Below are 15,514 nucleotides of genomic sequence, written 5' to 3' on the forward strand. Positions count from 1 at the left end.
TTGTGTGTGAGAAATAAAGCAGCTGATGATGGGAATCACATAATACAAGGTTTGTGTTCATTGCATAAAACTTGCAAACATGGTCGTCAGTTGGATTCTGCTGGTGACAAAAAATAAAATAAAATTCACAACTCTCTTTGGATGAGGCTCTTAGCTATTGGCACGGTACGAGTGCTAACACTTCGGCTGCTGTCCCACTTACAGGGCCTGGATATCTGCGCTGTAACTCACACACAAGTGCAAATCTCAGGCACTGGGATCATTTTACACCTCTTCTAAATTTTGCTACTGTGATCAAATGAAGAAACAGCATCAAGTCAGACTTTTTATCACAAGTGAGTCTAGCTCACAAGAACAGATATTGTCATAAAAAAATTATAAAGCAATTTATTCAAACAACCTCGCAGCCATGATAGGACAAGCCTTTTAAAATTTTTAACATTTAAATTTAGTATTTTTATTATTTGCATTTTAATACTGAAAACATCTTTGTTACTGATTGTATTATATATTGCAAATATTGTCGTACAGTATTTTGCTGCCTAAGATAATCTTCACAAATTCTGTGTCTATACAGCTCTGTCTAGGATATAAACTGGAATGAACACAGATAGAACCACCACTCTGGAAGAATAAGGAAATTCGCATGCTAAACATATCTCTAACTAAAATTACGGCTGTTAAAAAACCTGCTTAAAATAAGAACATTCTTAGATTATGAATTTTGATCAAGCAAATTTAGGCCTTAAAAGTCCATAGTGCCTCTATCAGAGAAGATACATTATGACATAAATGGGTTTTATGTCCTATTTTTACAGATTAGTATTCAGTCTTAGAAATTATGATCCATCCACATCTCTTTATTAGGGGGGAAGTTTTCCCTCACAAGTAATTCATGGTTTATTTTTTCTGAATTACCCAAGAAAATAATTTGTTAACTGAGATGATAGGACTACTCGGGTTTAAATCGAGCGCCTGTGTGTTTGCGGGATCGAGGCCTAGGATTACAATTTATTTACTCTCTCCAGCAAGCTGACCTCCTCTTGAAAATTAGACAGCAACTGTAATCATCTGTAAACCCAACCTGGCTAGATTTTTTTTTTTTTAACTCTAACTCATCTTCAAGCTCTAAGAAATTCATGCAGCCATACCAGCTCACTCTCTGAATTGCGTACATAAATCTAGATCAGCTTCACAAGAAACAGGGAAGCAGAGAACATTCAGTACATTACATCACACCACACGCTATTTTCTTATGGCGGAACCACTGAATCAGTGATGAAAACCTTAAACTCCCAACCTTGATGCCTCCAATTAAAAGGCTATGGTTTGGAATTTCTGAAACACTCGGAGTTGACCTAACTCTACTCCCAATGAAGTCAGGAATTAGGCCATTGTTAAGCATTTTGGAAAATCCCACCTGAAATGTTTATAGTCTCAGGCCTGTACCTGTGAGGAGGTCTGTTATCAGCGCCCTACTGACTTCAACTGCGCTCCAAACAGGAGCAGAGGTCCACCCACGGATTGCTCCCTGCAGGAGCACGTGAACATTCTAGGTCTGATACAGCAACGACACTTCCTGCTCCAACAGGTGGCAACATACAACGAACAGATCATCTATGAGACTGGCTGCTTCTCGGACCTCACAGCAAAAACCAGTCAATACTAGGTTTTTATTAATATCAAATAGAAAATCTGGAGACGCTAATTAGAAAATACTCACATTCCAATAATCTCTCCCTCCGTAGTGGTCATGAAGAAGGTTTTCAGCTCTGTCTAACATCACTGACCTGTTAAAAATGGTAAAGTTGAGTGCAATTCCCTTAGAAATATACTTTACATTACTATGTTCAGTAGCAAGGGAAGCAAAGACTGCCCTCTATGTGTATAGTAAACATTGAGAATGAAACACTTTCCTCAGCATGCTGTATTTACAGCAACAGGACCTTTAGCCAGTTTGGTATAAGGAAGGCATTTCCAAATTGTGGCCCAGGGACCACTAGGGATCCATGCAGTGCTGTCTTATCACACAGTGCTGGCTCTCCTCATTACTGGCTGCTAAAATTAATTAAGGTAATTAAATATAAATAAAAACTCTCCTAATATTACTTCCCATCTAGGCACTTTACTCTTGGGGGGATTCTGTGCCAAAAAATTAAAAATTCTGCATATTCTATTTGTCAAAATAATGCAATATAATCACATCAGTTTCAACTGTTTTGGTAATTTATTTAAATTACAGTACAGAAAAAACTCCACAATAACTATTCAGCATTTACTAAATACATGAACGTTAAGTTACAAATACTTGGTAGCTAATACCCTGCATTCCAGTTATAACCCTGGATTTTCATTTAAATTACATTACAGAACACCAAACTGGGGGCGGGGTGGGGGGTGGGGAGAGAGTAGAATGTCATTTTAAATTGCTCAGACTTTCACACATGAAAGTCATATTGTCCTGGACCTGGCTGGGTACTTTGGGAAGTGCTTGCTTCTGACTGTCCCGACATTTTATTGACTGCTTGGTCAATGTTTTATTTGCTGTCAAAGTCTTTTTTTTTTTTTAATGGGTAAGTAAAATAAATCCTGAGCTGTAAACTAACCCCATTGTGCCACTTTGGCACAGGAAAAAAGGGAGACAGCGCATAGATCTTCCCAGCTGATTCCCTCACTCTGGCAACGTAGCGGCCTTAAAACTTGTACAGCTTTTATGCTGCTGGGGGAATTGATGGAGTATGGCAACAGTTAACTAACAGTAGGAACATTACCAATGTTACTAAGCAGGCAGACTACTACATTTCTGCCTCAGAGAATGAGATCAATTAACAAACAGGCAGGCTGCTACATTTCTGCCCCCCGGACAGAGCCTTCCTCCTGCATAATAAAAAGACCTTCCCCTCCACATCCCCGGCGAGCCGCAGTAGAAAGCAAGAGGGACAGTCTCTCTCTCTCATTGGCTGGCAGGCATGCACGCCCAGCCCCGCCCTCTGACGGTGATCAACATCTCCCCCGCAGGCACATATGCCAAGCTCCCTCTCCAACTCCAGTGCTTTACATCTCTGAGGGCACAGAAATATGCGGGCCATATGAATTCTGCGTCCCCACAGGGGCGCAGAATTCTGTCAGAAGTACTATGTGTGGTCCCCTCTTAGCCCTTTGGCAGCCACTACAAGTGCTAATTCTGCACCTCTGTGGGAGGATAGGGGGTCTACATCTGTGGACATAGTAGGGAGTGAGCCACGACACAGCTCTCTGTTAAGGTACAGTCCATACTCTGAAAACATTTGTGAGCCCCTTGTGTGACAGAACCAGCCCTCAGGAAGCAAACAAGAGAACGTCTCCAATGCAGAGAGGATCTGGCCACTCTCGTACATTTTAAAGGGACACTGAGTAAACTACCACTAAATAACGGGACAAATTTAAACTGGAAATAAGGTGTAAATATTTAACAGTGAGAACAATTAACCACTGGAACAACTTATTGAGGGGTGTGGGGATTCTCCATCACTGATCATTTTAAAATCAAGATTAGAGTTTGGGGCAGCCAGAAATATATAGGAAGTAGTTTAGGTCTGTGCAATGAGCACTCTAAGTCTGATCCAACTCCCACAGAAGTTTTTCCACTGAGTGGGATTTTTTTCTACTAAAATGATAAGCAGGTAAATTGTTTATCTTAACATTTAAATTTGAGCCATTAGGTATCAAAGTTAAAATCCAGTTGAGCAGTTCATATCCGAGACAGTCTTCGTTTTAGGCCTTCTACAAACTCGGGAAGATAACACAGCATCATTTATGCTTGGCTTACATTTGAAAGTGTATCTCCTGAACCATAAGAGGCAGATATCTAAATTTCAGTTTTTAAACAAAAGTTGAGATTCTGGGATACAATTCTGTGGCAAAGTGGTAGTGTCTGTGACAAAATCCAAAATCCATCCAAGAAACACACGGGCCACAATTATATATATTTTAACCTGTTCATAAACTTATGGTAAGGTTCTGTTTTAGCTTAAATTGACCATGTTTTGTAGAAGCCCAAAGGTGATTTAAAATAAACTGGAACAAAAAAATGCATGAGTTATGAAAGAGCAACAAAACCAAACCAACCACAACCTCCCCCTATTTTCTGCTATAAACAAATGTAAGACTTTTGAACATTACATGGCAGCTGACTTTTGCAAGTTTAAATTTTGTGGCTGACTAGTCCTCACTTAGGATTAGTCTCCCAGATAGTTTGAAACAAAGTTGTATAAAACTAAAAAGATGTTAGACACATAGGTGACAATTTCAAGTTATTATTTACAACACTACATAACAACATGCATCATATCAACATTCATTAGTTACATAGGTATGGTTTTGTGATGTTACTTTGTTGTGAAACCACAGATGCATAAGATTTCAAATACAGAACCGTAGATTCTCATAGTAAAACCAGTGAAGAGTTTAGTTTTAGTCTTACCATTTTCAAAGAAAAAAGTGAAATGTGTTAATATAATATTGAGGTTAAAATTGTAAACACCCTCAAGAGAGAAAACACAAGAGTTAAAGCTCTGCTTGTGCTACTGATTCACATAGCACTTAGGGAATATTTTGGATTGCTAATTATGTTGTTAAAGCCAACATTAATACACATAGAACCAGTTCTGTCCTTTAATACTTCTATGCAACTCCCATCACAGTCTGGGGGAACTGTACGTATTTATCTATGCACAGAAGGATGATGTGAAGATGAACATTGAGAAAGGCCTTGAGCCTTACCATATTTATCATTACATTAGTGTGTCCTTTTATGAACTGCATGTGTTTAACTATGGTATTGAAGTAAACTCGTCCTGTGTGTATTAATCTCATTGTACAAATTCTACAACTATTGTTACCTCAACAGCAAACCCAATCAGAGATCTCTCTATGCAGGATCATTTACGTTCTAATATTGCCCGGTTATATTTAAGGGTTATTAGTAACCTTCTTGTGCATGTTGATCCAGGAAGTGCCTGGAAGACCTGGGCTCCATTCCCAGCTCTGCCACAGATCCTCTTGGGCAACTCGTGCAGTGACTTTTTCCAAAAGTGGCCAGTGATTCTTGGTGCTAACTTTGAACCTGCTTTCCAAAGGTGCTGGACACCTCTGCAGTTCCAACTGATATGGACAGGAACAGCAGGCGTGCTACACCTCTGAAAATCAGGCCCAAAGCAACTGAAGTCAGGCATCTGAAAATTAGCATTCATTTGTGAAAATGTTGATCTCACTCACTGCTCAACTGTTGGTCAGTAAAAATGGCGATAGTTACATTTCTTAACTCCTAGGGTTGCTACAGGGATAAATTCATTATTTACTAAGTACTCAAATACTGGATGATGGTGGCTCCAGAAAGGCCTATAAATAAAAGGTTTCAGAGTAACAGCCATGTTAGTCTGTATTCGCAAAAAGAAAAGGAGGACTTGTGGCACCTTAGAGACTAACCAATGTATTTAAGCATAAGCTTTCGCGAGCTACAGCTCACTTCATCGGATGCATACTGTGGAAAGTGTAGAAGATCTTTTTATATACACACAAAGCATGAAAAAATACCTCCTCCCACCCCACTCTCCTGCTGGTAATAGCTTATCTAAAGTGATCACTCTCCTTACAATGCGTATGATAATCAAGGTGGGCCATTTCCAGCACAAATCCAGGGTTTAACAAGAACGTCTGAGGAGGGGGTGGGGGTAGGAAAAAACAAGGGGAAATAGGTTACCTTGCATACTGACTTAGGCTTGAATAGAGACTGGGAGTGGCTAAGTTAATTGTATCCAATTTGCAAATGAATTCCAATTCAACAGTTTCTCGCTGGAGTCTGGATTTGAAGTTTTTTGTTGTGATATTACAACAGATGTCAGGGTGATTGAAGTCCTCCATGAGAACCAGGGCCTGTGATCTGGAAACTTCTGTTAATTGTCTGAAGAAAGCCTCGTCTCTACCTCATCCTCCTGTCTGATGCCAGACATTTTATAACACTTCTAATGAACTATACTTCTCCAGTGAGGAGATACCATCATGGTGTAACATGCCGGAAGCTTTTGCCACCTTTCTCCTAGCTGTGAAGATAGGTTTTTGAACACACACAAAAAATAATAGAGGCAACTCACCGTGCTGAAGTGTTTTTCAAAAGAACAGGAGCTATGATAGATGCTGATCCTTGGACAGATAGACAAGAGACATTTAGGCCCCGTGTTTCCTCATAACCCCAGAACCATCCCCTGTAAGATAGTAAAAAAAGTCTCCAATTAATAGATCACCATTTTAAGATGAATTTGCTGTGCATAGTAAGATTAGTTAGCAGCACATCCTAGAGAAAAAATAGTCCTTGGTCTCAACAAAAATGTACACATACTCCTTAAAAAAGAAAATATCTTTTTGATATCACTGTATGCAATCACGATGGATTTAGCTCTCTTGATTTTCAGAGTATATTTTTTTATTATTGGGGTTAAAAAAAATCAAGTGAAAAAATGGAACAACTTTTTCCCTGATCAAAAGTAACTATTTGTAGAGCTAAAGTTACCAGGTTTTATATGAAAGTAAGCTGGTAATTTCTCCAGCCAACTAAACAAAAGTATCTCAAAGTCATTAGAACCTAAGAACAGCCATACTGGGTCAGACAAGTGGTCCATCTCTTCCATCAGTGGCCAGTGTCAGATGCTTCAAAGGGAATGAACAGACCACAGAAATTATAGTGATCTATTCCCTGTTGTTCAGTCCTAGCATCCAGCAGTCAGAGGCTTACGGGCACGCAGAGCATGGGGTTGCACCCCTGACCATTTTGGCTAATAGCCAATGATGGACCTATTCTCCATGAACTTATCTAACTCTTTTTTGAGCCCAGTTATAGTTTTGCCCTTCACAACATCCTCTGGCGACACATTCCATGGGTTGACTGTGCGTTGTGTGAAGAAGTAATTAATTTTGTTTGTTTTAAACCTGCTGCCTATTAATTTCATGGTTCTCGTGTGCTGGCAGAGACACAGGCCAGGCACCGTTCTCAGGCCCCCCGGTCCCCTGCCTGGCCGTACCCCTATACTGTTCCTGGAACTGCCACCTTCAGAGCTGGAAGCCCGGCCAGCAGCTGCTGCTCTCTCCGCTCTGCCTTCAGAGGTGGACAGCCAGAAAGTGGTGGCTGCTACAGGGGGACTGAAGCAAATGTTGGGGTGGCTATAGTCCCCACAACCCTCGAAGATTTCTCTGTTAAGCCAAGCTTGGTCGCCTGCCATATTTGCTATTCTTTCTGCACCTCGGGATGGTTTGTTCCTGCACCCTCAATAAGGCTTCTTTAAAATACAGCCAGCTCGCCTGGACTCCTTTCCCCTTCATATTAGCCTCCCAGGAGATCCCGCCCATCAGTTCTGCTTTTCTGAAGTCCAGGGTCCGTATTCTGCTGCTCTCCTTCCTTCCTTCTGTCAGGATCCTGAACTCGACCATCTCATGGTCACTGCTGCTCAGGTTGCCAGCCGCTTCTACTTCCCTTACCAATTCTTCCCTGTTTGTGAGCAGCAGGTCAAAAGGAGCATGGTCCCTAGTTGGTTCCTCCAGCACTTGCACCAGGAAGTTGTCCTCAACACTCTCCAAAAACTTCCTGGATTGTCTGTGCACTGTTGTATTGCTCTCCCAGCAGATGTCAGGGTGTTCCCACTTCCCCACTTACCTCTGGGCTTAGGTCGCCATACCCCGCGAACCTAGTCTAAAGCCCTCCTCACTAGGTTAGCAAGCCTGCCTGTGAAGATGCTCTTCCCTCTCTTTGTTAGGTGGATTCCATCTCTTCCTAGCAATCTTTCCTCCTGGAACAACATCCCACGGTCGAAGCACTCTCTCCGATACCACAATTCGATGGTCCCTACCTCGGCCTTTTCCTTCAACAGAGAGGATGGACAAGAACATGACTTGTGCCTCAAACTCCTTTATCCTTCTTCCCAGAGCCAGGTATTGTGTGGTGACCTGCTCAAGGTCATTCTTGGCAGTATCACTGGTGCCCATTTGGAGAAGTAGGAAGGGGTAGTGTTGCGGGGGCTTGATCAGTCTCAGCAGACACTCAGTCACATCCTGAATTCTAGCTCCAGGCAAGTAGCACACTTTTCGAGTTTCCCGGTCTGGACGGCAGATGGATGACTCTGTCTCCCTTAGGAGTGTGTCCCTGACCACCACCACCCGTCTCCTCCTCTTGGGAGTAGTGGTCGTGGAACCCCCATCCTTAGGACAATGCAGCCCATGCCTTCCGGTCGATGGGGTCTCCCTCAGATCCTTTCCCTCAGATGACTCTTCCAAACCATTCTCCAACATAGTACCTGTACAGAGAGCCTGAAAACAGTTTCTTACCTCAATCTGCATTGGGGGTACATGGGTTCTCCCCTTTCTTCTTCTAGAGGTCACATACTGCCTATTTTCTTCCCCGTTCTGCACTGCCCTTGGATTCTTCAGCATGCTGTACCTGCAGTGCCAAGCACTGACTTCTATCCAGAAAAATCTTCATTTTCTCTGATGCAATGCAGGGTTGATACTTGGGTCTCTAGTCCTTTAACCTTCTCTTCAAATATGGAAGATCTCTTTCTTGAGTGGTAACAGCTAATTTAGACACCATCATTTTGTATGTAGAGTTGGGATTATGTTTTCCAATGTGTATTGCTTTGCATTTATCAGCACTGAATTTCATCTGCCTGTGAGATCACTTTGTAACTCTTCACATTCTGCTTTGGACTGAACTCAGTTGCATTCCATCCCGTTCCTCTGCTAACAGTCTAGACGGATTTCTAAACAATAGTCACGTGCAGCGGTTCTTCTGTGACTATGGCAGTGGCAGAGGATGCTCAATGACTGGCACAAGGCCTTTTGTTTGCGAGTCGGCTGACAGTCAGTACAGAGCGGAGCTCTTCCTAATGACCAGTGACTCAGCATCTCAAAAAGCCACCAAGAGAGCTAACAGGTGGAAGTTTCCATAACTAATTTTTTTCAGGTTTCAATCTAGTTTTGTAACAAGGAGTTGGGGAAGCACCCAGTTCAGGTCACAGCCCTAGCACCCCCACACAAACCACCCAAGGCACCTCTGCTGCCACTGGAAGAGACACTTGCAGATTATTATATATCACACAGAACCAAAGGAAAACAGACTCAGATGCTTATCGCTAGGCCGCAGGGCTGGATAACCGCTACTCACATAACAGGCAGAGTATACACAAGAAAACGAGTGTGCAGTAAAGGGCTTGATTTCAGATCTGTCCTAGTAGACTTCCTGTGTTTTCTGGGGAAATGGAGAGGCTTTCCTCCTGACAACCTAGATCGCCTTTTATCTGCAAGGTCCTTTATTAGTAAGTACACAGCTACCTTTCCCCGCGACTAGACTCCCAAAGGGGATACGGTGTTCTCTCTTAACTCCTGAATCTTAACTTCTCCAGGAGCATCTAGGCTGATGACAAGTGGTGTCATAGTGACGCTTCAGGACAATGAGAACCTTCCAGGATTTTACTTGTTATAAGTAGAAATCAGGTTTAACAATAAAAACAGAGCCTCAATTAATGATATCTGGACTATAGGACAGGAAAACAATCCAGGAATTGCAAAACTAGAACTTTTTACAGAATTTGACAGAAACGTAGAGATCCCGTCTTGCTTGGTGTTTGTAATCGAAAGTACTGTTTGTCATATACAGATGTCACAATATTCGCTTGATATAAGCCAGAGGGATAAATAGCTCATACTGAAAATATGACAAATAGTGGTAATGCATGTCAGTAGCCTATATCATAGTAGAGCTGTCAATTATTTGCAGTTAACTCACGCGATTAACTCAAAAAAAGTAATCACACTTAATCACACTGTTAAACAATAAAATATCAATTGAAATGACATATTTTATGTTTTTCTACATTTTCAAATACATTGATTTCTATTACAACACAAAATACGTGTCCAGTGTTCATTTTATATTATTTTTGACTATAAATATTTGCACTGTAAAAATGATAAAAGAAAGTATTTTTAATTCACCTCATACAAGTACTTTAGTGCAATCTTTGTCGTGAAAGTGCAACTTACAAATGTAAATTTTTTGTTACATAACTGTACTCAAAAACAAAACACTATAAAACTTTAGAGCCCAGAAGTCTACTCAATCCTACTTCTTGTTCAGCCAATCGCTAAAACAAACAGGTTTGTTTACATTTGTGGGAGATACTGCTGCCTGCTTCTTATTTACGGCACCAGAAAGTGAGAATAGGCATTCGCATGGCACTTTTGTAGCCAGCATTGCATGGTATTTATGTGCCAGATATGCTAAAGATGCATATGCCCCTTCATGCTTCGGCCACCATTCCAGAGGACATGCTTCCATGCTGATGAAGCTCATGAAAAAAAAATGTATTAATTAAATTTGTGACTGAACTCCTTGGGAGACAATTGTACATCTCCTGTTCTGTTTTACTTGCGTTCTGCCATGTATTTCATGTTATAGCAGTCTTGGATGATGACCTAGCACGTTCATTTTAAAAACACTGTCACAGCAGATTTGACAAAACGCAAAGAAGGTACCAATGTGAGATTTCTAAAAATAGCTACAGCACTCAACTCAAGGTTTAAAAATCTGAGGGACAAGGTGTCGAGCATGCTTTCAAAAGTCTTAAAAGAGCACCACTCTGATGTGCAAATTACAAAACCTGAACCACCGAAAAATAAAATCAACCCCCTGCTCTTGGCATCTGACTCAGATGATAAAAAAGAACATGTCTGCTCTGCCTTGGATCGCTGTTGAGTGGAACAAGTCATCAGCATGGACGTATGTCCTCTGGAATGGTAGTTGAAACCTGAAGGGACATATTTCAGAGTAGCAGCCGTGTTAGTCTGTATCCGCAAAAAGAAAAGGAGTACTAGTGGCACCTTAGAGACTAACAAATTTATTTCGCATCAGATGAAGTGAGCTGTAGCTCAGGAAAGCTTATGCTCAAATAAATTTGTTAGTCTCTAAGGTGCCACAAGTCCTCCTTTTCTTTCTGAAGGGACATATGAATCTTCAGCGCATCTGGCACATAATATCTTGCGACACCAGCTACAACAGTACCATGCAAATGCCTGATCTCACTTTCAGGTGACACGGTAAACAAGAAACAGGCAAGCATTATCTCCTGCAAAATTGTAACCAACTTATTTGTCTGAGTGATAGGATGAAGTAGGACTGAGTGGACATGTAGGCGCTAAAGTTTTAAATAGTTTTATTTTTGAATGCAGTTTTTTTCTGTACATAATTCTACATTTGTAAGTTCAACTTTCATGATAAAGAGATTGCACTACAGTACTTGTATTAGGAGAATTAAAAAATACTATTTCTTTTGTTTTTTACAGTGCAAATATTTGTAACCATAAATAAATATAAAGTGAGCACTGTGCACTTTGTATTCTGTGTTTTAATGGAAATTAATATACTTGAAAATGTAGACATCCAAAAATATTTATTTAAATGTTATTCTATTGTTGTTTAACAGCACAATTAATTGTGATTAATTTTTTTAATTGCAATTAATATTTTTAATCGCTTGTAAGCCCTAATCATAAGTAAAGGTAACTTCTCTTTTGGAGTCCAAATAGCCAGCAGACACAATACCCTGTGGGCATGGTTCAAAACTGAAATACCATTGATATAAAATATATTCCAAGTCTTTAAAAACTGACTGGTGTCTCAGAATGTTTGCATCAATTGATAAAAGAAGTGCTAGAAATATAATGGTACCCAACACTAGGTGAGATACGAGCTCAGAGCTGCATTGCTATCATGGTTACACTAAACTCAGTTATAAGGCCTTTGTGTGACACTGTATAAAAAGAAAGGTGACCATTTATACCACTGATGTTATCACTGTTCTACAATTGAAATAGATCTTGTACAAAGTATGATACAAAGATTTTTAAGGTATCAATGGAAATGTTATAGTCTGCTAAGTATTGTTACTCTGTTTATATGCGTGTATTATCATTGTATATGAAGTTATGAATCGTTGCTGTGTGTTTGTATCTCAAACATGTTCTGTTCCGGGGTAACAGCCACAAGACAGATTTACAGCCATAGGTGATGGGCCATTTAAGGAGAATCAGCTCTTCCAACGGGCCGCTGCAGAGGAGGCCTCAGAGAGCATACGGACAATGGAGGCCCAGCGACTCAGCAGGGCACGAAGAACATGTGTTTGCTGTCTCCATGTTTGAGACAGTAACTTTCCATGCACATAGTCTCAAGGTTATATCCCCCCAGGCTGACATCACCTTCTTGCCTCTTTCCTGCTCCACATCTCTAGACCATGATTTCCAGCAAAAGAAGAGCTTTGAACAATGGACTGAGGACCCCAATATTTGTGATGATCCAAAGAGACTTATTGCAAGCTAGCAGATTTAACATCACTGCTATTATCCTGGTCTACAAACTCTGAAATCAACAGTAATGTAAATGATTCATTTTAACCTCTTAATAACTCTCTTTTTTAATATTAATAAACCTTTAGTTTGTAGTTACTACAGGATTGTTGATCCCCTTGAGCACGGAGGAGCTGGTAATGGTTTCTGAATGATCAGGATTTACAAATGGGTTAGATGGTGTAGGGCCATGCTGAGCACCGCGCAGCAAACCAGTATTGAGTGAACAAAGGCCTAGGTAACCATGGGGAAGCCCACATATCAAACAAAATGAACAGTCTTCTTTCCTAGTATAAGTGACAGAACACGCCTGGGACAATTTAGGATAGCTGAATAGCCAGAGGCTGCTATAAAGCCATTATTCTTCCATTAGTAAAGAACCAAGTAGTTTAATCTCAAAGTGCAAACAAAATTTTATAGTGATCGTGTAGAAATTCAGACGTTCATCTCACTGCCTATAAGATTTTATTTGGAACCGTTTTCAAAGTTAGTCTGTATTAATCCTCGATTAAGGGCTACTTTTTGTTTTGAGAAATCCTTATTTCTAACTTTAAGAGCAGCTCACTCAGTGATTTTTCAAGTTTTCCATATTCTTTAGTTCTCAGAACGGATGTCTGGTTTTGCAGAATGCAAATGCTTGTACAAAAAAACCCCCGAAAACAGAATTAAAACAACAGAGCACAGGCCTTACCCCTTGAGATTCTACTAGAGGATGTCCAGAGCAATGATGCATTGCTTTCAATCAAGAACTGTGCTAGAAAAATATATTTCCAAAGTGCCTTTTCCAGGGTCAGCCTCACCTGTTCAAAGTGTTTTCCCCACAAAAAGCAGAAGAAAGAAAAACCACAATCAACTAATATGGCAGCAATAAGAAGACTGCTGTATTGATTTTCCTAGGTGTCCTTACAAAACCTGTAGGAAATATAAATTTCCATCCTGCTTCCACTATTGTACTACTTTATGCTGCCTCCTACCATCCCTTCCCCTAACCAACACGACAGCTTCAGTGCGCTTTAAAAATGTAGCAAAATCAGCCTCAAGCACCCAAATACTCATGAGCAAGTTCAATAAACAAACCAGACTGCATGTGGAAGGAAGGCAAATGTCTCACTGACTGAACTAAATGGGAAAATGAAGGAGTCACATATCCTGTAAAATATTACCTGTAGTATTCATGTTTGTCTTTTGAGTACATGAGCTGATCAATGCATTGCCTCTCATCTATTTTCTCTTCCCAAGTTCCTTCTTTCCATCCTTCTGCATAGCTTTGTAGGACATATACCTGGTCTATAAAGGGTCCACCTGACTCTGAATAGGAAGCAAAGAGAAGTAACTATCAGCATGTAAGAGTACTTGATTTACGTATACAGCAGCATTGCTTGCCCTGTTTTAGATAAGAAGCTGCCATAATTTCCAACATATTCTATACAGTTCTAGTCAACTTACCAAAAAAATGATAAGGTGATCTATAGAAACCAGAGGAGTCTGGGGATTATTCATTACCCACCTCAAACAAAAGGTGTTTGGTTTGGATATATCTAACACACAAAACCCAAGATTCAGAATGCTGGGTAAACCAAACATTTTATCAAAAAACAACAACAAAAAAAAAACAACCCACCTTGTATCACCTTTGAATGTCCCCCTTTCCTTTTACACATTATCTTGATGAATCTTTTTTCGTCATTCAGTGCATTTCCTTTGAACTAACTTTTCCTGTTAAAACTGCTTTTTAAGAATGTTTGAGTTTATTTTTCAGAAGAGACTACATGACGGGGCTTTACTTGGCTAAGAGGAAAAATGTCAACTCTAGGAAATACTTGGCTTCTGTAGGAAGGTGCGGTGCCCAAAAGAGCCTCACCTCATCAGAGTGAAGGAGACACAATGAAAGAAAAGTCATCAAAATGAGAGAAAGAAAAAACAAAACAAAACCCCCCAAGATGTAAGGCGGGTGCTAAGTTCCCTCTAAGCTGTGCGGCCGCATAGGCAAGGAGAGGCGCCTCTCCCCCCTGTCCATGGCTGCTGCAGCTAGAGAGGGCTGGGAGGAGTCCTCTCTCCCCGCTGCAGCCCCGAGGCAGCCTGCACCCCAAACCCCTTGTGACCAGGGTCCCAGGGGAACCAACTGAGGTCACTCAATTAGGGTGAACTGCAAAGAATGGGGCAGGCAATCCCCAAAGCTGGTGGATATTCCAATTCTTAGATTTACCAAGCCAGCACAAAACAGCTTCTATACCACCTCACTGGTTACCCAGAAGCCAACAACACAGTTCTCTTAAAGTAACCCAGCCTCAGGCCTCCACTCAGACACCGAAGTCAAATGTGAAAATCTTATTTTTCTTTTTTTCAGATTACTGAAAATCTTATTCATCATATAAAAAAGTTCTACCAACCCCAAAAGATCGGACACATTACCTCCCAGGGTAATGAATATTCCAGATTTTACCCAAATACACGCTTACAGCCAATTATTAACAACTAAACTACAATTTATTAAAAAAGAAAAAAGAGAGAGTATTGGTTAAAAGATTAGTATACATACAGACACGAGTACAGTTCTTGAAATTCAGATTCATAGCAGAGATGGTGAGCTTTATAGTTGTAAAGAGGTTTTTTTAGAATTTAGTCCATAGGTTATAGTCCAATGTCCAATATCATACTCAGGGTGTTCCAGTTTAGGACTGGGATTCTCAATCTTGCAACTCAAACTTCACCGATGAAGCTTAAGCAGATCTGAGATGACAGGATCAGGACCCAAGGATCTTTTATACAGTTTTCAGGCCTTCTCATAACAGCCTGGAGTCATTCAGTGAACAATAGGCAATTTATGGGGACTTTTGAAGTAGATCCATTTCCTAAACATCGCCGGTAATTACCCACACAGATTAACGTAAGGCAATTGCCCGCTTTCCATCATTCTCAGGTGATCTGCTATACATTTCAAAGTTCTAACCTATCGAGCAAGGAATGGCCTTAATTATACATATTGTTCTCACATCTCTCTAATGGTTGACTCTTGGTCAATCAGCCTGCAAGCTGCTTAACCCTTTCTGGCTATGTGTCACATCCCTCATCCCCGGCCCCACCCCAGAGC

General features: G+C 40.7%; 1 protein-coding gene across 3 annotated transcripts in view; it reads right to left on the reverse strand.

Annotated features, from left to right (window-relative positions):
- POFUT2 (protein O-fucosyltransferase 2) overlaps positions 1 to 15,514 on the reverse strand; it is a 28,733-nt gene that overhangs the window by 8,570 nt on the left and 4,649 nt on the right. For all 3 annotated transcript variants that reach the window (XM_073306991.1, XM_073306992.1, XM_073306993.1), the window contains exons 3-5: positions 13,587 to 13,731; positions 6,132 to 6,242; positions 1,724 to 1,790 (exon numbers count right to left, since the gene is read on the reverse strand). In XM_073306991.1, coding sequence (XP_073163092.1) covers positions 1,724 to 1,790; positions 6,132 to 6,242; positions 13,587 to 13,731 — 323 coding nt within the window. The remainder of the gene's footprint in view (positions 1 to 1,723; positions 1,791 to 6,131; positions 6,243 to 13,586; positions 13,732 to 15,514) is intronic.

The sequence above is a fragment of the Lepidochelys kempii genome, chromosome 11, assembly GCF_965140265.1.
Source record: "Lepidochelys kempii isolate rLepKem1 chromosome 11, rLepKem1.hap2, whole genome shotgun sequence".
Lineage (NCBI taxonomy): Eukaryota > Metazoa > Chordata > Testudines > Cheloniidae > Lepidochelys > Lepidochelys kempii.